Source organism: Trichosurus vulpecula, chromosome 3 (assembly GCF_011100635.1).
Source record: "Trichosurus vulpecula isolate mTriVul1 chromosome 3, mTriVul1.pri, whole genome shotgun sequence".
Lineage (NCBI taxonomy): Eukaryota > Metazoa > Chordata > Mammalia > Diprotodontia > Phalangeridae > Trichosurus > Trichosurus vulpecula.
Window position 1 is genome coordinate 81,773,228 of NC_050575.1, and position 24,138 is coordinate 81,797,365.

A 24,138-nucleotide genomic window follows, 5' to 3' on the forward strand; every position below is an offset into this window, starting at 1 on the left:
GTGCTATTCCCAAACCTCCTGGCTGCTTTACCTCCCAGGCCTGAATAATGCCCTCAGCAGCGAGCCACCTGAGCCAACTGAAATACCTTATTAGGTGGAATCTCTGGGCCATGGAAGGTGGGCAAATAAAATATGTTTTTTTTAGCTATAAACACACATGCACCTAGAAGGAGTAGCAATTCTGAAATGAGTTTTGGAACTGTTGTAGCTTTTTATTTTTTTTTAAGCACAGTGAGCTGCAGAACCTGTCCAACATTTTGTAAAACAAAACAAAAGGAAAAAGCAAACAAATAGGAAAATTGTGTCTCTCGCTCTCTGGGTGACAAGAGCATAGGAGAGACGATGTACCTCAGAAACTTACTAACACTTATCTGTGTTTGGTACCAGGTCCTGGCAGAGAGTTTATTCTGTATTGCTGGATGAGTATGGACTTGGGCCAGAGCTGTGCATCATAAAAGGGAACTCCTGGGAATATATGCTCCTTATCCTGACGCAGACTGGCAACTCATGAGTAACTTACAGTTTCAGAGATTCGGTTCCATTAGTGGGAAGCTAAATGACCAGCCGCATAGCTAGTGTGGGTCAATAGCGGCGCTGAAATCGTTTTGATTCCAAATCCAGTCTTCTTCTATCCACTACCCCTGTTGTTTCATGTTTAGCACAGTGTCTGGCACACAGTACGCACTTGACAAACATTTGTTGCTTTGCTTCCTTTCTCATAAAACAGCAGAGCTAGAAGGGTACTTAGAGATTATTTAACCCAACCCTCTCATTTGCCAGAGAAAACACACTAAGACTCAGAGATGTCAAGAAATTTGCTCCAAATCACATTGCTAGTTCCTTGGGTTTAGACCTCTAGGTCACATGGCTACCAATCTAAGGCTCTTTCTCCCATTTCTTGAGGGCACCAAGCTCAACGAGGCTGTTCATATTAGAACAAGCCTCTATCATCTCTAGCCTGGATTATTGCCAATGGATTCTCTTCCTCAGTTCTCTCCCCAAATTAGTTCATCCAATACTGTCCTGCCAAATTTCCTTAAGCATACATTGCCTTGGCCAAGTCATTCCCCTCCTCTATCAACCCCCATAGCTCCTGGCTCTTCACAGCCTGTCCCCAGCCTATCTATCCAGCCTCATCCCGCACTCTGCAATGAAGCCTAATTGGCCTTTTCTCTCCTTCTCATACACAACCCTCCAAGCCCTCATCTCTGTGTTTTAGCATTGGCCGCCCCCCACCTCTGCCCACCCCCCCACCTCTGCCTAACCACCCTCCACCCTGCCTGGAACACATTGCCTCCTCATATCTACCTCACTGAATTGCTGTCTTCCTTCAAGATACAGCTCAAACACTATCGTCTATGTGAAGCTTTTCTTGCTCCTTTCAATTGCTAGTACTCTCCCTTCCAAAATACCTTGTGTTTATTTTGTATTTATATTTATTCTCTTTATATTCATTCTGAAAATACATACAGACACACACACATATAAAATTTCCCCTATTAAAATGTAAGCTATTTGAGAGTTGGTGTTATTTCTTTTTATCCCCAGTGCTTGTATTTGTATCCCTAGCATAGGCTTGGCACATATCAGGTGCTTAATAAATGCTTTATGGTTGATTGATTCTGGTTATGTCTACAAACACCAGCTTCAGGTTTTGCTACTGACCCTTCATGAAAGGGGAGTTTTCATTTCTAGGAGTTACTTGTATTGGGAACTGGTCGAGGGACTGGGCTGCTAGGTAGAGACATGCAATATTTACAATGATACTTTAACACCTCTTTTCTTTAAAAGAAAGAAAATCAATTTTCTTTGCTTGGGTGTGAATTAGGAAAGAAGATAGTTAGGACCTCCAAGGGTCAGAGAGATGGAGAGGGGAACACAGTGAAGAAACAGCATCCCGAACACACACCTGAAAATAGTTTCTTCAAATGGGAATGACTAAAGTTCTTTGGTTCTCTTAAATAAGTTCAGCTGGAGCCTGGGCATGGCGTCCCATCAGCCATGCTTTCCTTTTCTTTTTTTTTTAAACCATGAAAATTAGAGAACAACCAGTTTCTATCCCCCTCCTTGGGAGTCTCTAATTGGAAAGATACTGCACAGGTTCAAGCTTCTTAGCTACAGCTGTTCAGCTTATCCCTTTAGCCAGTAAGATCCCCACTAACAAATCCACAGATTGTATTTGCAAACTCACCAGCTTAAATTGAGATTTTCTTTAGCTCCCTCTTTTCATAGAAGGGTCTTAGGAAGTGAATGCACCAGGATTATCTTAGCCCTTCCTCCCTGAAGCATTAGCCTTTCGTATGGTGGGCAAGCAAGTCATTATGGACAAAAGTTCACTTTTTGTTCACAGTGGCTGTGTTCCCATTGAACTGCCAAGATGCAATGGATTCCCTGTTGTCTTTCTAATGCTTTTAGCTAGGATGGGCTGAACCTGCATGGTCACCAGACACCTGGAATGCGAGTTTACTCTCCATAACTAGTATGGAAACTTGTTTTGGTCCTATGATGGGAGGTCACATAAGACATGAACATTCAGTAAGCTCCTCTGGATAGTAGAAAGTTCCAGTGGCATGGATATGTGATTTGAAGTAGTGATGGGAAATAAGACTTGGAAAAGAGTTTCAGGGTTATTAAATCATAGAATTTTAGAACTAGAAGGGACCTTAGAGGTAATTTAGTCTAACCCCCTAACTTCTATTCCATTCCCAATTCAACCAGCATTTATAGCATGTCAACAATGTACCAGGCACCATGTTGAGAGCCTGGAGTACAAAGACAAGTACAAAACAATCCATGACCTCAAGAAGTTTACATTCTATTGAATATATAGATAAGAATACTAATGTCCAGGAGAATGGAATCACTTGCTCACAAGAGTTCCCTAGGTTCTTCCATATTGAGACTGATCTGGCCATGTGGATAGACTTATTAGACTTTCTCTAGTGTTGAATAGGAAACAACTCTGTCCTCTACTCTTCCCATGGCTTGGGTTTCTATTTCCTGTACATTTCCTTAAAGAAGTCTTACCTGGAGCTAGATTTGCTGCTGGGTGTAGGAAGGCAAGACTGTATTTATTAAGAGGAATTCTTCTCAAGGGCAAGGAACATAGTGTGCCTCAGTCATGGTTCAGGTGAAGCTCATGTTTTTCCAGATAACATACTGAGGAGTACTCATTAGGGGAGTACAACAATCCCCAACTAGGATTTGCTCTTGGTTTTAGTCTGCTCTATCCATCAAGGTATTTTGGGGGAAACAAGGATGGCAGAAACCATATTCAGCATGAACTCATATCAGGAGTCAAGACAACCTGATTTCAAATCTAGCTTGAGAGACTTACTAGCTGTGTGACCTTGGGTAAGTCACTTAACCTTTGTTCACCTCAGTTTCCTCAACAAAATGGGGAAAATAATAGCACCTGTCTCCCAAGGTTGTTGTGAGGATCAATTGAGATAATTTTTGTAAAGTGCTTATCATAATGCCTGGCACATATAAGTGCTATGTAAATGTTAGCTATTATCTGAGGACACAACTTAATGCTATTTCACTAGTTGTGTTTAATTATAGAAGAAATGAGATGGCAGACACTTAACCTCTTTAGTGATCAGTCCTTCCTATTCAGAAGAGATAAACAGACCTTCCTTGAGCATAAGGACAAAACATAATTCAGTTCACAGGCATTTCTACCTGCTTGTTCTCTGCCCCTGGGGGAGGGGGGGTGAGAAAACAAAAGGAGTGAAATGAATGAAAACACCATCATCAAAAAATGACCTTCTCCTTGGGCAAAGAAAGGAGGGACTCCTTAGCAAGCTAAATTACATGTAAATGCATTTCCTGATAGTGCTCATTAAGCCCTTCTGGACACAAAGGGAGCTTTAAATACATGATGGCTGACCATCCATCTTGGGCTCCCTCGTAGTTTGAAGCCAACAGGATTTTCTATTTTCTTTCTGAGTCCTCAAGTGGTCAGTGGACTGTGCCTGCATGGTCATCAGGCACCTAGGATGTAAGATTGTGCACCATCACCAGCGTGGGACGTTACTGTTTCAACCAGTAAGGTCCCTGACAGCAAGCCAGGACCTCAATGTCATTGTTCGATATTATGTCTGAGGTGGTAGAGACAGGAGCAGTAGGAGTATAACTACTAGCACTAGGAGGGATGATGGCGATATGGGCAATGATGAATGGATGGATAGCTGACCTTTAGACAGCTGTTATTAAATCACAGGATTTTAGAACTAGAAGGGTTGGCAAAGTTATTTATACACATTATCTCATGAGATCCCAAGAGACCCAACCCCATGAGATAATTGTTACAGGAAATATTGTTTCCATTTGGTGGATGAGCAAATTGAGGCTCAGAGAGTTTTATGTGACTAGATGTGCTAGTGATACCTAGAGTGGCAATAAAATGGAATCACGACAATTATAATAATAATAATAATTGACATTTCTGTAGCACTTTAAGGGTTTAAAGGACTGTCTCTGTGTGTATGTGTGTGTGTACGTATACACACATATGAACACATACATAAATATATACAGACATAGTTATTGTTGAGTCATTTTAATTGTGTCCAAATCTCCATGACTCCTTTTGGGGTTTTCTTGGCAAAGATACTGGAGTGGTTTGTCATTTTCTTCTCCAGCTAATTTTACAGATGAGGAAACTGAGTCAAACAGGGTCACACAGCTAGTAAGTGTCTGAGGCTAGATTTGAACCCACAAAGAGGAGTCTCCCTGACACCGAGCTTGGTACTCTATCTACTGTGCCACCTAGTTCTAACTCTTATATATTACCTCATCCGGTGCAAGGCATTTTGTATATACATCATATCATCTTGCTATGTATGATACTTGTAATAACCTCATGAGGTTGGTACCTTAGATATTATTATCCCTTCTTTTACAGATGGAGAAATTGAGGCTTAGGGATATTGAGGCTTGCCTCTGGTCACACAGCTAATAAGCGTCAGAGATAGGAATTCAAACTTAGGCTTCCCCTGCTCATGCCATGGTCCACCATACCATACTGTCTCTCTAAGGAAAGTGGTGATGGTAGTTTTGTAGTGGCATTTGTGATGGAGGTATAGGCATCTCTAAAGTTCTTGCTCTGGGTCTGTATAATCAAATCCAAGTGGCTAGGATATGTAAACATCTGAATAATTCAGGCCACAATGACCCTTCCCCTTCTCCCTGACACACACTTTCTGTTTTCCAAATAATCTAAGTCTAATCAGACAAATTTTCAGGTTTTATACTCAATAAGTCCCACCCAAAGTCTTTCACAGTCAGCACTTCACCCTCCAGCACAAAACATCCCCTAAGCTTCTTTCAGCACCAGGATGACCAGGCTTGGATCTGAGCTGACTGAGGGCTACGCTTAGCCCTCCTACCCAGGCAAATCCCCATCCCTGCAACACAACACATCATCACCAAATATTCTACCTCCCAAGGCAGAAGATGGGAGTAGACAATGGATCAGTACTCATTTCATTCCTCCCTGGAAGTCCAGGCACAGAAACTTACATCCTTTTTAGCTTCTTGTACTGGGTGAAGGCTCCTGCAGGGATGGCTTTGATGGAGTTCTGTTCCAGGCGTCTAAGAAAAGACCAAAGCCAGTCAGTCAATCAATCAATTAAGCAACAAACAAGTATATGGAGTGTACTGAACGTCTACTACAAGAATATGACTTAGGGGATACAAACGGAATCCTTGATCTCAAGGAGCTTATAATCTAGTTGAGCAGATAAAATTAACCCATGTGAGACAATTACGGAGCAAGATAACACAGAACAGAATTCCGTGCAGAGTTGTGTGGTATATGTGAGAATTGTGTGGCTCATACTGTAATCATGATTCTATGAAGGGGCAGGTCAGCAAGGACTAGCGTGAAGAGATGAGGGAAGAGGTAAGATAGCAGGTGGACTTTGAGGGGTGGGTAACAAGAATAGTTGGTGGGGAAAGAGAGAGTATTCTAGGTAGGAAATCTCTCAATCTCTCTCTCTTTCTCTCTCTCTCTCACACACACACACACACACACACTACACACATGATAAGAATCATATTTTTTTTGGTATGGACCCATGGTTTCATTGTCATAAGAAACTCCCTACACTGATTCAGCTCCATACCATTCTGCCATCTTTCATCAATTTATAGTCTTGAAGAATTGCCCAGGGCACTGACAATCTAAACAACTTGCCCAGGGTCACAAGGCCAGAATATATGTCAAAGACAAAATTTGAAATCAGGTCTTCCTGCCTCAATTGCCAGGTCTCTACTCCGCATGCTGAGCTGCCATTAAAACAAAAATGAAGTTATCTGAGGTGAGTTTTTGTTTGAAAAACAAACTGAAAGGGGGAAATATCTTTTTTTTAGGAAGCTGACTTTGTTTCTTATTCAGCAATGACACCACATCACAGTAACGAAGTTTCTTTCAACACGCTCCTTGAAAATCCCAACAATTAACTGACTCCTTGCTCTTGATGTTGACTGAATGAATTAGTTGAATTGCCCAGGTGCACCTTGTTGATTCAACTGACTCTCTAAGGGGCTGTGCATTGTCAGGAGAATATCTGTCCTCATTTGCAGAGGAATGGTCCAGGAGCTCTGGCTTTTCCATGACCCTCTGAGTCCTGAGCCTAAAGAAAGCTGCCTTTGGGACCAGGCCCTCTCTCCCCCAGGAGGCACTGGGGTTTAATTCCAGCAAACGACTGCAATATTTATCTGCTACCAATACAGATTTCCAGAGAAACCCAAGTCACCAAGAAAAGAAATAAAAAGGAGAGACTTGGGACATGACTCCTCACCAATAAACTACCTTGCTATTCTGCTAAGAAAACACCAGCCAAACTGATGACTATGATGTAGGCAAAGTCACTGATTGGTTACCTGATTTTGTTCACTCCTTTGTCTTGGCATTTGTCAAGATACAACCTAAATGTCTCCTAAGTTTTCTGCCTGATTTCCTGATTCATTTTCCAGTCTCCTGGGCTGATTTTTCAGGATTAGATCACTTTATACCCAGGGCTCCTAGCACTTTCTGCCTTGGCCTCTGGTAGCTCTGGGAGTGATGTATAGCTCAGCATTAGAACAACCATCTTTGGTGGAGGTCAAAGTCATACTTCCTTTACCACCACTGAACCAGCTCAATCTAGGAAGTGCCAGAAACCCTGAAGATCCAAGAGCTGTAACTTTCTCAGATGGGAAAGAGCTGTGAAAAGAAAATCAAATCTTCCCATTTTCTCCATCCTGCCATCTCTTAGAGGCCTTTGCATCACCAAAAGCAGGCTCAGCAGGAAGGCAGCTAGGAGATCTAGGGAGGGAGCCTGCTTCCATTAGGGTTGATGGATGATGCTCTGGCCCAGACTAAGCACTGAGGATCCCATCCTAATCAATCTCACGTCTCATGAAGGTGCAGATCTTTTCATCACCTCCTCATTTGGACCTTGTGTTCCCTAAACTCTCAGCATGGGGGTGGAGGAGGGAGGAAACACAAACTGCTGAGGAGGGGAGCAGAGGAGGATCACACTTCCCTGTCTGCATATAACCATCTCCCATTCCTGGCAGTGATGAGACCATTTGTCTTAAAGAGTAATCCCCACGGCAGAGTGGGGGAGACAGTTGTATTAATTTGTGCCTCAGCTATCTCATCTTCATTGGGGGAAGAAAGTATTTGTTACTCGGCCTGCTAATGGAGCAGTTTGCCAGCAATTTTCCCATTTCAAACAACATCTCAGTCGCTAATGCGTAATGGTTTGTCAGGCCTACCCATAACACAGACAAATCACTCTCAAGGCAAAAGAAAGGGGGAGAAAAGAGGGAAAAAAAGGGAGGGCAAGTCGGAGGAACATTAGTACTGATAATTCTTGGCTGTCGGATGAATAGAGTCTACAAATGAGAATGCCACGGTCTATTAACAGTGCCTTTGTGCCTTACTGAGAGGCATCAGAAAGTGTCCTTTGTTGTATCTGTGGCCTCAGATTGAGTGGATGGATGAAGTGAAGGTGGAAGCCAGGCCTACCCAGAGTGGGCAGAGGGAGCTCGCCTTAGGGGTAAAAGGGTTGTATGTAGGTACACAGCAAGGGTAGTAAATAGGTAACACCCACAGAAGGTGCAAAAAAAGGGCAAGGTTACTTTGTAGATGCAGTTCTCTAAGGACTGGGCTGTTCCTTTGCAGGGGGGATTTGGTAGGGCTTGCCTGGCCAATGCTGTTGCTGTTCAGTCAATTGGTTGTGTTGGATTCTTCATGACTGTACCGTTCATGGGGTTTTCTTGGCAAAGATACTGGAGTGGTTTGCCATTTCCTTCTCTAGTGAATTAAGGCAAACAGGGGAAAGGGACTTGCCCAGGGTCACCAAGCTAGTATCTGAGGCCAGATACGAATTCAGGTCTTCCTGCCTCCAGCCGGTGCCTCCTGTCCCTAAGTCCCCAGGAGCTCTCAGCTGGGAGGGTACTGAAAAGACAAGGTTGCCTGTCTCTGAGCCATCTGCAAAGAGATGCAGGCAGCCCAATGACTTCTCAGGAGCTGCAACATGATGTAGGAGAAAGGGCACTGGTCTGGGAGCCTGCATACTGGTCCTATCTCTGTTTCTACTAGCTGTGTGACCTTGGACAGTCACTTCTTTCTGGGGTTAGATTAGATAATCTACTCTATGATTTCTATTCCTCTTTCTGTGGTGGAATGATAAGAAGTATTGATAAGAGGTATTAAGGATGGCTCTCTCAGCCATAGCACAGAGCTCTATCTATCCAGCCTCATAGCAGTAAACAATTCAAGTCTGTCAAAGTCTTTTTCTGTCTTCTAGGCTCAGCTCAAATACTAACTCCTCCATGAAGCCTTCCTCAATGATTACCCTGGGCTGAAAGTATTTTCTCCAATCTCAAATATCTCTGGAGCATTTTGACTCTGTCACACTCTGCCTTGGTTTCAAGCAGTTTATAATCTAGTTGGGGAGAGTAAACACAATTTTTATCTGAATGTGTCTTTCGAATATATGTCTCCAGGAGAATAGAAGCTTCTTGAGGGCAGATACCATGTCATTTTCCTATTTCTACTGCTTATCACAATGTTTTATGTACAGTGGGTGCTTAATAAGCATATACTAGATTGAATTGGAGTTTAGGCACATAAAACCTTGTGGCTGCAAATGTGTAGTTGTTCGGGCATTTTCAGTCACATCTGATTCTTCGTGATCTCATTTTGGGGGGTTTTCCTGGTAAAGATACTGGAGTGGTTTGCCATTTCCTTCTCCAGCTCATTTTATAGATGAGGAAACAGACAAACAGGATTAAGTGACTTGCCCAGGGTCACACAGCTACTAAGTGTCTGAGGTCAGATCTGAACTCAGGAAGGAAGACTCATCTTCCTGACTCCAGGCCTGGAACTCTATCCACTGTGCCACCTAGCTGCCCTGCAAAAACAACACCACCACAACAACAGAGTAGGGAGAGCCAGACAAATAAATAATTTATTTGTATTTTTAAGCATCTACTAAATAGCCCTGTGCTACTGCTCTGCTGCTGTCCTTTCACAGGAGAAGCGGTCCCTATCCTTAAGAAGTTCATACATCAAAAGTGACAGGCTCATAAGATCATAGAATTTGAGCTTGAAGGACGTTTAGAGGCCATCTACTCCAACCCCCTCATTTTACAGATGAGGAAATGATGTTGAGAAAAGTTATTTGCCTATGATCATACAGATAATCAGTGGCAAGGTGGGATTTGAACCCAGGCCCACTGACTTGAGGTCACATGCTTATTGGTAGACCTGGGACTATCGGATCTCTCATTCCTGCTCCTGTGTTCTTTCCACTCCCACTCTTCCATCCCTTAATACTTAAGTACCAACTTACGTGGAAACAGACCAGTTCAGTGGAGAAGGAATAAGGATTTCAAGGCTTGATTTCCAAACCAAGCCTCCAAATCTGAGCCTGCTAACCCTGAGAAAGGAGCACTTCTATCTGCAGCCAGTACCATTTGTACAAGCAAACACTAAGGATTTGTTTTCGCTTGTCATATGAAGACCCACGGAAAGGAGACCGAAAACACTTGGTCCCTTAGTTGTGCTTTGGTTTCAAGGGTCATTATGACTGTTAATGTCATGCTGACTAATGTCACCTCCTCCATGGCTGGGGCCTCCCCTTTCCTGATCTATCTAGGTGTGAGTCACAAACAGTAGGCCTGCTTTCACTGATGTAAACAGGAACCACGGTGCATATGGGGCAGAATCGGAAGTGATTTGATATTTGCTCATAGGTTCTTCCCACCCTGGTGGCTTACCTTGTGCCTTTTCCTCAGGAAAAATGGCATACCTGTCAATGGAGGGTCATTTGATTAAGGTTGTAAGTCAGTCAGTACACATTTATTAAGCACCTACTACGTGTTAGGCACTGTGCTAAGTACTTTTGTGTAAGAGGTAGCTTCTCATGTGGGGTTCTAACCTGCACATACCACATACTTCAAACCACAGGCTAAGAAATGAACCAAAAGAAACATTCAATGTAGTAAAAACAGGTGGGGGAAGACAGAAGTATGAGGTTCTTTCTGGAAGGCAGATTTAGTGTGAGCTGTCACATTCAGGGCTATGTCTGAAGCAAACAGCTGTTTTAGGTCTTCTGTTAACTGGTGTTCATGACTTCCTTTTGCTGGCAAACATTCATCAGGCTGTGAGTTGATTTAATAAAACTAGTGGGAAAACAAACATACAAATCAAACAGGCGAGCATCTCCCCACCCCATCGAAGATGAGAGTTTTCATAGAGATTTTAGGCGTTTGTCCTTTGGTATTGATCTATCCTAGCTCCTCCCGCATTCCCTTAATGAACTCTCAGGATGTAAACACATGACGAAGCACAAAGCATTTCTTGCAACAGTTAAGTCAACATCATTCCCTAGGCCCCCAGCAAGGATGTGTCTGATGTTTTTCAGAAATTGCTTGTAAGCTCGTTTCCCTTGTCGGCCATTCAGACAAGGTTTGGAGGCACATCTCGTTTCTGGCTGAGTTGCTAGGAGTATTGGCCTTAATGAGCATCTGAGACACTCCTTTATAAGCCTTTCTCCACCTGTGACTCTCTTGCTGCTTCTAATTTAATTCAACATAATGCAATGCAATGCAATTTAGCAAGCTTTTGTTAAGTGCTTACTATGTGCCAGACATCAGGCTCCCTAACCTAAGCACTCCTACCAAGGCCTTCTTTGGGAAGCAAAATCCAACCCGATCCGGAGAATGAGCAATCAAATACCTTCCCAAAGCCAGCTGGACATTAGCTCCAGGCATCTGAAAGGTATCATGGTGTAATAGACACAGCACTTTGAGTTAAGAAGACAGGAGTTCAAATCTCGCCCTCAGACACTTACTAGCTATGTGACCCTGGCTAAGTCATTTAATTTCTGGGTCTCAGTTTGCTAATCTATAAAATGAGAGGATTGAAGCTGATGCCCTCTAATGTCCCTTTTGGTTCTAAATCTGCAATCTCATGAATGCAGGTTATAGTGTCCAGGGTCTCTGGTTCCTACTGTGATATCCTATGTCTCTGATAAATACTGCTCCCAAGGTTACTCCCCAGATGCATGCCCCATTCCATTTTGGGTACAGTCTAGTTCTGGCCTCATTTTTTTTTCTTCTCCTCTGTTTATGAGTTCCTGGTCCTGCAATGAATCTTGGTTACGTTAGACACCCAAGTTTCTATGTTTTTTCAACATCAAAAATGTGGAATGTATGTATTTCTAACATAAACCAGGCTCTCAAACAGCCGTCTGTAGTGTACATGGCAATGTCTACAGAGAACAGAGGCTCAGAAACCAAACCAGATTTGTTCTTCATATATATATATATATATATATATATATATATATATATATATATATATATATATATGAGCTTAGGGGCTAAAACACAGGGTATGTTTTTATATCCTAAAAAAACACACATAGTCTGGGATGGAAACTTAGACTAAGTCATTCTAATTTTAGAAACTGGGTATGTTCTATAGATGTATATAGTTAGGATAGGGGTATGAGGTGGGTCATCTTAGCGTAATATTTTTATATAAAATCCTAGACTAAGTTCCCTTTCCTCCAGGCCTACATGGTCATTCACTGTTGGGTAAAGTGTATGTTGGCAGTGGGAGCAGGGGGGAGGGGCAGGAAGAGTGTTCAATGAAATCTCTGTATGTAAACTCCCCAAGCCAGAAGTCTTAGCTCAGAAAGCTAGAGTCACTCATACAATGATTAGCTTATTGAGCCTGGGTATGGAAGGCCCCATCCTTTGGCCCACCTTGGGTCAAGATGGGGCCATCCTGGGTTCAACTCCAAACATTTTTCCCTCTTGAGAATTCATGCGTCTCATCCCTTTCAACCTATATTTCCCACAGTTGGCTCAAGACAACATTAAGATCATGTGTGTGTGTGTGTGTGTGTGTGTGTGTGTGTGTGTTATACTGGTAACCCAAATGCTACTAGGGTTGCCTTTACTATGGAAGAAGATATTGACCTTCCTCTTTTTGTGCATTTAATGTGTGGGGGCAAAGAGTCAAGGTCTAGGGTGGATGGGGTTTTCTGACTCTGGGGACACCTTCTGGGAGGTCCATTCAAGGCCATTCTCTGTTTTTGTTTGTTTGTTTTTGGGAGGGGGGAAGGCAGGGCAATTGGGGTTAAGTGACTTGCCCAAGGTCACACAGCTAGTAAGTGTATCAAGTGTCTGAGGCCAGATTTGAACTCAGGTCCTCCTGATTCCAGGGCTGGTGCTCTACTCACTGAGCCACCTAACTGCCCCAAGGCCATTCTCTATAGTAAAGTTGAAGTCAGCAATCCAGTCTTTCCCAGGTGTGCCTATAGATAGAATGGTGTGATCTGAAGAGTGAAAGAAAAGCCCACTTGCACACACACACACACACACACACACACATACACATCTGTCCCATATTCAAGTGCTTGAACAGGGATCATAAACCTCTTTTATGTCCTGGACCCTTTGGCAGTCTGACAAAATCTATGGACCCCTTCTCAGAATAATGATTTTAAATATAATATATATGGATTTACAAGGGAAACCAATTATATGAATACAATTAACAAAATATTTTTAAAAAGAATTTCACAGATGTCAGGTTAAGAATCCCTATGCTATGATAGAGGATATCTATCATAAAAGATTCATTTTTTTGGATCAAATATTGTTCTTACTCTTTTAAAAAGGAAAAGTTAAGCAAGATTAAGTCCTTAAGACCTTCACATGATTTAGTTTTCAGGTCTTTCCTCTTGATAGGAGGGGATAAAGTATCATGAGAACACTGCCATCACTTGAATCAACATGTATTTTAGCCACTTTCTCTCTGTAAGCTTCCCATCTGATTTGGGGGTGTTACCCTTTCCCCCATGGTAAAGGAGTCTGATTACCACCTAGCTCCCTCTCTGCCTAGAGTCCTGCAGACACTACAAACTGGACCTTCAGATGGCAGACCACAGAAGCATTTGAGTCTGTGGTAGTTCCCAGAATCATCTCTTCTGGAGTGGGATCCAGTTCAGAGAAATGACAGTGAGGGACACTGAGGGGAGCTCATTTCCAAAGAAAATCTGCAGTGAGACTCACTGTGTGTTCCATGAAAAGAGGGACAGTTAAAGGAACTGAAAATGCTTCCATTTCACTTAGTCTTTGAATGAACTACGAGGCCCATTTCACTTGAAATGCTGAGAAGTACAGACCGGGTACCAGCACTGAATGAAGACGATATAAGAGTTCTATAAAAGTGGAAAGGGAAGGGAAAGGAACCCATGGCATGACAGCCAACATTCCCAGGGGAAAAATCAGGGAGGTTTCAATGGAGCCATTAAGAGGGAAAATACCAGAGGCTGTGGACAGGTAGTGAGATATGGGGCAGGTTTTCAAATTTTTCTCCTATGCCTTGTTTAGATGGAGAAAACTTCTTTGATTCTATTCTGGGAATTGCTATTTCTTCCCCTTTGTCATCTCTGTTAACTCACCCTCTTCCCATCTTCTTCCTTTCCATCTGCTTTCTACTTGCTAATTTAGGGCACCCCTTTTCTTTTCACTTTTAGAGAACTCGAATCATCTTAATCTCAGATACTGGGCCTATATATACTTTACATATTTTGATAACAACTCAATGAATAAATCTCTAGTGACAGGCAATGTTACCCTTGGAAACAAGCTTTTCTTTCTTCCTTTTCCTTCCTTCCTTTCTCTCTCTCTCTCTCTCTCTCTCTCTCTCTCTCTCTCTCTCTCTCTCTCTCTCTTTCTCTCTCTCTCTGTCTCTGTCTCTCTCTCCTCTCTAGCTGCACAGTTTTCTCTCCTGTGCCATCTCCCTCTATCCTAGCACTCCTCAATCATGGAAAACATTTCCTCCTTTTCTATGTGCCTCAATTTCGTAGCTCCATGTATAACTAATAAAATGAATAAGATGAAACAAGAGATGTGAAGCCCTAGGTGATGAACTCATTCGATGACTGGCACCTAAATGATCAAGAGTTGACTTGGTTCCATTTTAGCCTAAGTTATGATGCTGATCAGCTAGAAAAGAGTGAGACTCCCACTTCACTGTGCTCGCTGGAAGCTGTGTCTCATCCAAAACGAGACAAAGAGAGAGGAGCCAAGAACCATCTGAGCACCAAAAAAGCAGGAAGTGGAAATGAGTTAATCATACACCTATGCTCTGACTGAATGAATGAAAGGCTAAAGAACTGTCCCCCTAACCCTGGGAGCTGATGAATCTTTGAAGAAGTAGGCAATTAATGAAGAAGGCAAAGTTTTCCAATGGACCCCTCATCTGAGAGATTGGAGTTGATGGCAACACAGGCCCTGGAACACCTGGGGAGGAGCACGCACCCGTGGGACTTAAAACTAGCTTGCCATTTTTGGATTGGCCTTAGTTGGTTGTTCCTCCACACCAACAATCAGTCGCATTAGCCCAGCTAGAAAATGATCAAAGGCTGAGCGAGAAACAATGCCATTCTCATCTGCTTTTGAACTGGAAAGAGAGTGAGGTTCAGGCATTGCTGCTATAGGTACTGATGTATGACTTCATCAAGTAGGGAACTCCTGGTGTGAAAATGCTTTCCGCTGCCACAGACTGGCAATTCAAACTGCAGTTTAGAGATTCAGGGAGTCACTTGGGGGCATTGAGAGATTAAGTGTATTGTTCAGGGCCACAAAGCTACTATGTGTAAGAGTCAGGATTTGGACCCAGGTCTCCTTCACTCCAAGAGAATAGCTGTCTATCCATTATGTTATACTGTGTCTCTTGGGCTAATTCATATAATCCTAGAATTAGACAATGACTTAAGAGGCCACATAGTTCTTCCCCTGTTTAAAGAATTCATCTTTTCAAAATATCCCTGGCAGATGGTCATCCATCCTCTGCCTAAATTCTTCCAGTGCCTAAGAGCTCATTATCTCCTAAGGCAATACATTCAATTGCTGACTCTCTGAAAATTCAATGTCCAACTATTCTAGAGAGGTTTGACTAGTGCAGATACTTCCCATTTTCTAGACAATATAACAACCGAAATCAACGAAATATATTTTCAATTTTATCTCCCACAGGTCATAGCTATAAACGTAAGCTTACCCCTCAATAAAGGCCTAAGCCAATAACAACAGGGATCCGTATCAGGCAAGGTGGGTGGGCAGGTCAATCAGAAAAAGTCATGGCACAATTTTTCAGAAAAATGATTCCTGGGATGGGGCCGATGGCTATAGCATGACTTTCCTCAGACTGGCTTCTTAAAACAGACTCTGTGGTTGTGGAATCAGGCCAAGGGAAGTAACATGGTTGCCAAAGTGAAATAATAAACAAATAGCCTAGGGAGAGCTGAATGAAGTGGGATGGAGAGAAGAGGGATGATCTGTGGGCTTCTGAAAGGCGATAGGACTGTAATAGGAATTCTATCCTGAACAACTAATTAGTGCCCAGAAAAAAAAAAAAAACTGCTAGCCCTGGGAGGGTAAATGCCACAAAGAACAGACAGAGAGCATAGAAAAGAAGACTAAATAACTAAAAGGAAGAAGCAGGGGGTGGAGGAAAGAGAGAGATATGGGGGGAATGAGGAAAAAAGAATGGGGAATGGAGAGGGATGGAATAAGAGAAGAGGAGGAAGGAAAAGGGAAAGAACAAGAAAGATAAACAGGTAAAGAGATGGAAAAGAAGAAGGAGGAGGAGAAGGAGGGGGGAAGAGAGAGAGAGAGAGAGAGAGAGAGAGAGAGAGAGAGAGAGAGAGAGAGAGAGAGAGAGAGAGAGAAGAATGAGTAGCATTAGAGGGAGGTTGAGTACTATTTAAAGAGAGTTCACTGGAGGAAATCCCTGAGAAATAGTTGATTGGTTGCTGTCCTTAGTTCTTGAAGAGGACCAGAATCACATCACTATGTTAGAGTCAAGTTATGGTATGTCCAGTTGTGGTTGATCAGACCAATACAAGCTTAGAATGCGCTATCACAGGTCAGACACGAATGGTCCATGTGAGCATTTGGGGTGGATTCTCTAAATTTGCACAGCTCACATTTCTGTTGAGCTACTTCAATTCTGCTTTGCGCATAAAGCACAGCACCTTCTTTGATGTGGGTACGCCATGTTGAGAGGATACGTTGAGAAACAGTAATTTAAAAAGCAACTCCAAAGAAAACTCTAGGAAGTGTAGGTAGCTGGCAGAATGGGTTATAGGATGGGTGGCCTGGGACAGTTGGAATTACAAGTGCAGATAATGGATGGCTAGTAGCTTGGTTGAGAAGGAGAAGACTGGCAGATGTAGGAGGGGGTGGGACAAGAATTAGCTAGATTATGAGGATTCGCTAGTGGAAGTAGGGCAACTTATTAAAGGTAGGCAATAGCAGTTGTGAATGATCTATATAAGATACTAGAATATAAGGGACCATATTGACAACGGTCACTCTACAAGAAGAGGGAGGAGAAAATGAATTGTCTTCTTTGGTGGGGGGGGAGGTATCTATAAGAAACTTTTTAAGAGAAAAGGGAAGAAGTTTAAGCTACATCAGGAGAAGAGGAAGAAGGAGATAAAGACTAAGGCTGAGTCATAATGGATGATCTTATGGGGCTGAGGAAGCTGAGGAGGATGAGGAAAAGATGAATAACTAGGGAAGGAACCAAAGATCACCAGCGCCTCTAGTGAAAGATGGAAAGGGGCATGGGTGGAATCCAGGGGCTGAAGCCTGAAAGACGTTCATTCAGTGTCTCTAAAGGAATTGTCAAAACTGGCTTTGGACAGTCATCTGAGGGCAAAATTAGGAAATGAGGAAATCATTGTTAAAAAGATGAAGAACATCTAATAAAGATTTTGCAATTGATATAATGCACTCAGTCCAGAGTTTCACAGTGAGCAGTTTTCATGATATAAGGAGAATGTACCAAAGTAAGTTACACTGGCATACATATTTTTTTTCACAGGAAACTTGAAAACAGGCATATGCACATATAGACACATTTGCGTCTGTGTATACATAAGTTCACACACACAGGTACATGAGCTTTTAAAAATTTCTTTGCCTGAAGTACAGCAATGGCAGAGGTTAAAGTCATACTTCAAATGAAATCAACAAAAGCTCAATCCTCCCCTCTGTCAGAGAGGCGGTGGCAGTGATAGGTTTTAAGACCGATTAACGAGAAGTAACAGAGATGATGGTAAAAACACATCCCCATTGGCCCAATCTATCAGCTGTTAACAGCCCCAATCTCCTGATGGCTCATGGAGACAGTCCAGTGGAGATTTGGCTGAGGAAGAGACGATCGGGACCTGAGAGGCCATGAACATGGGAACTTACATTTCCACGATGCCCTCTGGCAAGTTGGCTGGGATTTCTGTCAAGCCTTTTCCTCGACAATCCACGATATTGTTGCTACAGGTACATGCGGATGGGCAGGATATCGAATTGACACTGCAGGATGGAGGCTCTGAGTGGGAGCCTGTGGAGTCAAAGAAGGAAAATCCAATCAACAAGAATCTGGGTCTTCTGGTCCTCACCCAGAGCTTCCCATCAAGGTGGCAATGGCCTGGATCACTTAGGCCCCAAAGAAGAATTGGGCAGTGAATTATCTGGATAATTGTTGCCAATTTTCCGCTTCAGAGAACCTACAGAGTCACAGCTGCCACAGACTCTATATTCAGCAAGTGGGAGACATTCTAGAGTTTGGCCCTGACCCCAGCCCCTTTCCATAGTGTTCCTTCTGCTTTGTTACCCCATTATCCTTCTGTTTCAGAGGAAAAGGGGGCCTTGGGGTTAAACTGGAATAAAAAGTTGTCAGTGGAATCTGATATAATGAGATGTGTTCATAGGCTGCCAAACATCTGGAGGACCAGTGAAGAACTCAAAATATCTTAATCAGTTAGTCTTTCTAAAGCCAAACCTCTGTATAATTAGAAATATTTAGATGATGGGCTGGGTTTTCCAATTTTCATTTGGATGGCTGGTTTTGGATGGAGAAACATTTAAAGTTTAAGTGAATGTCAAGGTTAGATTGTAAGCAGGAAAGTACCTAGGCAACTTTTTATGGCAGGAAGTCCTAGAACAAACTTACCCAAACTCTAGTAGGAAGTAGGAAGAGAATAAATATTATTTCCACAATTTATCCCTGATGTGCTTTCATCATAGCTGAAATCAAACAGGACTACTCATCATCTCCTGAGAGTGGACCACACTTTCTCTCCGCTACTCTTTTACATATCCTACTCTTTAACCCTGAAATGCCTTTCCTCTCCAATCCCCAGTTTACTGACATTATTTTTGCTGTTGTTCAGTTGTTTCATTTGTGTCTGACTCTTTGTGATCCTATTGGGGGTTTCTTGGCAAAGACACTCGAGTGGTTTGCCATTGCCTTCTCCAGCTCGTTTTATAAGAGGAGGAAACTGAGTGAAACAGGGTTAATTGTCTTGCCAAGGGTCACACAACAAGCAAATGTTTGAGGCTGGATTTGAATTCAAGTCTTCCTGTGTTCAGGTCTGGTGCTCTATCTACTAACCATCCTTCAGTCCTTTAAGAATCAGTTTAAATGACACCTCCTCCACGAAGCCTCCCTTGGATCTTTGACTGGAAGTAACTTCCCCCTCATTTAGTTTCTTACTTCGCCTCTTACACATTTAACAAATTCTAATGTACATGCATTTATCAATTGTGCTGTCCCTCTTCTATCAGACTGCAGGATTCTTGAGGGTAGGGACTAAGTCTGATTTTACTTTTTATTTATTTATCTGGCTCTAAGCCATGAACATATTTTGTTGTTCTTGCTTAAGGATGAACTGAATAATAAATAGATGAAACGTCAATGTCTTTTCTACCTGGAGGCTTTCTGACTCAACTGTCAATAGAGTTACCCTCAGGGACATGAAAGGCATTTTGGAATTTCTCAGAATTCAGCTATCCCTTCATTCCAAAGGATAAAGAAAACAAGAACAATAACAACAAAAAAAGACCTCATTTAATATTGTAACTATAAACACTGAAGCTCTCCCTCTGCTTTGTATGTTTTCCTGGATGTCAAGTTAGAACCAAAGCCAAGTGATAAACCCCACAAAAAGCCTATTTATAAAGCCAAATCTGGGAAACATTGGATGCCCCCGAACAAACTCAATATTCATAGAGCATATAAAAATTTTAATCCCTCTCTCCATTTCTACCATCAAATCCTTGTCCGAGAAGATCTTTCAGGAGTTTTCAAGACGTGTTTTTTGTTCTCTTACTCAATTTTTAATGTGAGCTAAAAATCTTAAAAATGTAGTCAGTTTTCCAGTAATAAACTGCCTGTGAATTGGGAAATTTATGGCCTCCAAAGCAAACCAGACCCAAACCTGCCCTTCTCATCCTTGATCCCCCAGCAGGGCCTCACTACATCCTAGCCACATTCATCCACAGATGGTTTAGTTCAATTTTTTTTTCCAGCCCCTACCTTGCTGAAGGAAGGATCTCAGGAGGGGAAAAACCCAGCCCAATCCCATAGACCTCATGTTGGCAGTTTCACAATCTAGAACCTGTGGCTAGAACCTCTCAGGCCATAGATTAAATAGGAAATATGGGAAAATTCTTCAAGGAAGGAAAATATATATACATTTTGGTTTGGATTCAATTCACCAGAAAGACTTAGAGGCTTAGGGTGAGTCAGAGCTGCAGCTGGTTTGGAGCAGAGAGCCAAAGTGCCCTATGGCAGACACTCATTTGGGCTCTTAAGAGGGATCCTTTTACTACCCCTGTTGAAATCTCCTCATGCCAGAATGTGTTCACTCTACAGGTCCTTGGACTGGCGTCTGAAGCATAATGTGGAATGCTTAATATGACAGCAGGAGCCCTGCCCCAGCAAATGCCAATAGCAATTAGCATACAAACCCTGGGGCAACGTGTAATAACTGCCACTCAATCAGAGACCCCTATCCGCTTCACTACCCCCCTACTCAGACACGTAAAAAATATACACCTCTCCCACCATTATTAATTAACTTGTATGTTTGCTGAGGAACTTGTGACCATAGAGATGAGGACTTCAAAGTCATATAATACCTAGTTTTACTGACCATCCGGAGAGCCTAATAAGACATAATGGAAAAGCTCTGTTGGACTGGAGAAATAATAAAGGACCATAAGAAGCTAGAATTGAGGCATTCTCCTAAAGAAGGAAGAAATATCAGACATATTTCCAAATGGGGACAGTTTTCCAGTTTCTGAAAGAATCCTCTGAATAGTTACTTTTCTTGCTTCTTGGAAGCACCCTCTCCTTCTACCATTTGGAGATTTTGAAAAGGAGTATGGGGGTAAATGGCTTCCATCCTATCAGCACACATCAGAGAGATGCACTGTTCTCGGGCACAAATGTCAGGATTTTGAAATGCAGATGGCTGTACCAACAGAAACTGCCAGTGACTGGTCTTCTACATCAAGGGGTGAATTCTCCTGACAAAAGCAAAGGAGAATTGCAGCAAAACCCATGCCTCTTGTTTGAGAAATGTCATGAATTCCATAGAGAATTGGTGTCTGTGCACTCGAATTTCCATCAGTTCAAACAGATTGAAGCCGATGGTCATCTTTCTTTTGATCTGCCAATATTATTTGGATAGGATGTGTCAGAAAATGGGAGAAAGAGAGACAATGTGTGCTCAGGCTGATATTGAAGGCAGGAGGTGCTGAAATGGACTTTAAAAAAAATGCAATAAAAAAACCTGGTCCTTCCAACTTTCCCCCTGCAGCTAATTCTCTGCAAAGTAAAATCGAATTGCTACTGAAGCCTCTCTTGGGGGTAGTTGCGTTTTTCCACGGAGTCCTAGTGGCTTTGTATATGTGAAATTTACATTCCATGTTTCAAGCAGCACTGTCCAATAGGATGGAAAAAAACACTTTAAATCCACTGATTTTGTTACTACCTACACCTTATATTCAAATAATGGTTACAAAATAGCTTCCACCAATATCCTAGGCTGCTGTTAATTTGGCACTTGCATGCAATGAAGCTATTATTTACTTTCTTCAGTAGGATACTTCCGGGTTAAGCTAAGGAGCAAAAATTCTGTCCCAGTCAGTATCACAGGCAGTGGACCTGCTTCTTGACAAGGCTTTTATATTTGGAAACCACTGGGGTCACAAATGACATGGCAGAAGGGGACTTCAGAGGTATTTATTCCAATCCCCAAACTCAAGTACTTGGGAATATCATTGACAACATGGCAGGTAAGTGGTATTCTTCCCTCTGCTTGAAGACTTCCAGTCATGGAGAGCTCTAAACTTTTGTGGTCTGTCTTTTCCATTTCCAGACATCTCTCTTAGGAAATTCTGTGCCTCTACTGATGTGAAATGTGCTTTGCTGTAACTTCTAGCTATTGGTTCAAATTCTGCCCTCTGTGGCCAAGCAAGATTAGCTAAATCTCAATCTCTCTCTCTCTCTCTCTCTCTCTCTCTCTCTCTCTCTCTCTCTCTGTCTCTGTCTCTCTTTTTCTCTCTCTCCCCCTCTCCCAGTCTTGCACAAAATGATAACAGCAGAGATGTAGATATACTTTGCACACCTTCAAGCACTTTTTAAACATGATCTATTACTGTTACTAATAATAAGGATGAAATAAGATAATTATGCAAGTGCTTTATAATCATAAAATTGCTATGTAAATGTGAGCAGAATGGGCTTGGGGAAATGAGAACCACTGGTTGGCCAGGTGCTATTGCTTATAGATTGGGCTCAGGTGCTGACAGGGAGGGGGGGGTGGTGGGGGTGGGGGATGTCCAGAGGATAAAGGGAAACTGCAGAGGGCTGTGGAGCTCCCTCTGGGAACCCCCCCACCCCCGGCCACTTCTGTGGTGAGGCCAGGAGTCCATGTAATTCTTTGATCTCTAACCCACCTCCTTCTTACTCTTCTATAGTTCCTTTAACTGGTCCTCATATGGTTTGAGTCTTGTTGGGTCCTTGTCTCCCTCCTTTGTGTGTTACATAGCTTGTCACAGTCCATTCTAAAATGTGATTTCTGTCCCTGGGCTTGACACTAGGTATATAGTCTGATCAGGATTCAGCACAGAAGCACTACTATCTCCTTTACTCAGAAAACTATACGATTATCCCTTCCACATCATGGGGGTTAGGAGTGCTTGCACCCCGCCCTGTGATCTGGAAAATCCACGTAAATTTTTTTGACCCTCCCTTCGTACCACAGAAGAAGTCTGAACTTTTCCTTTTCTTTTATGAGGTGTTTACAGTACCTTATTGTAAAATTGGGGTTAAGTATTTGGCCATAGGCTCTGTGCCGTCTGCTTGCCTTCTTGTGTCAACTGAGGGTTCTGCAAAACTCCCCCGAAATTCCCATTTAATTTCTTATGCCAATCCATGATATATTAAAACTGTGATGGTGAAAGTTGGGATGGGGAAGAGATAACTGTACTTCTATTTTTATGGTGTTAAGATTTCACTAACTTTTTTTTGGCTTCCATATCACCCTGCTGACTCCTACTAAGCATATAGCCAATTAAAACTCTCAGGTCTTTTTTTTTCACATAATGTACCTTTTAGCCATGTCTCCCTTCTCTTGTATTTGTATAGTTGATTCCTTTGACCCAAGCATAGGCTTTTACATTTATCCCTATTAGATTGATCTTGTTAGCTTCAGCCCACTGATACAGGCTGTTGAGATTTTTTAGGGTCACAATTCTGTAATCCAGTGTATTAGACTATCCGTCCCCACTTTGTGGTTGTGTTCTGTAATGTGACAAAATGCAAATGCAACTTTGAGCTCTGCGTCATCTGTAAATTTCATCCATCCACACACCATCTCTATCTTCATCTAAATCTCTGGTACATTTGAGGAGACATTTCCCATTTGAATTTTTGCCTCAAGGAAAACTGACTACTTTGGGGACCCAGGAGCACATTTCAAGTGAGTGGTCTTCTCAATACTCAGAGGTATGCTGTAGCTCCCCCGTGATGACCCTGAGGACAGGCCACTTGGCTCATTCAGGTGAGGGTGTCCCATTTCACGACAAGATAGGACTGGTTGAGCTAGATATCCCCAGAAATGAGGGAGAGTTCTTCCCACACCTGGAAGCTTCCCTCAGAAAATCAGTGGACCCAGAGTCAGGGAATGTGAATTCAAATTCCAGTTCTGCCACTTACTAGCTGTCTATTCTCTTACTGAGCCTCAGTTTCCTTATCTGGAAAATAGGGAAAAGATGAGCACTACCTAATTAATATGTGTAAAGCACTTTGCACACCTTCACGCACTATCTAAACATGATCTATTACTGTTACTAATAATAAGGATGAAATAAGGTAATTATGCAAAGTGCTTTATATTCATAAAATTGCTAGATAAATGGAAGCAGAATGGGCTTGGGGAAATGAGTACCCCTGGGTGGCCAGGTGCTATAGGCTGGGCTCAGGTGCTGACAGGGCAGGGGGTGGGGCATCTGGAGGCTAAAGGGAAACTGTTTGCAGAGTCCTGTGGAGCTCCCTCTGGGAACCCCCCCCCCCACTTCTGTGGTGAGGCCAGGAGTCCCTGTAACCCCTTGATCTCTAACCTGCCTCCCGACATCTTGGGCCCTGACTGGTCATAGCTCCCACTCCCGCCTGTGGGTGGCTGGAGGGAGAGAGGAAACTTCTAAGGAGGACAAAGAAGCACTCTGTGGTTCTCTTCCAGGTGGTGACCCACCCCA

At 42.6% G+C, this 24,138-nt stretch overlaps 1 protein-coding gene across 1 annotated transcript in view; it reads right to left on the reverse strand.

The window, feature by feature from the left end:
* Positions 1-24,138, reverse strand: part of SLIT3 (slit guidance ligand 3) — a 792,609-nt gene that overhangs the window by 143,645 nt on the left and 624,826 nt on the right. The window contains exons 9-10 of the mRNA XM_036752562.1: positions 17,791-17,932; positions 5,527-5,598 (exon numbers count right to left, since the gene is read on the reverse strand). Of these exons, the coding sequence (XP_036608457.1) occupies positions 5,527-5,598; positions 17,791-17,932 (214 nt within the window). The remainder of the gene's footprint in view (positions 1-5,526; positions 5,599-17,790; positions 17,933-24,138) is intronic.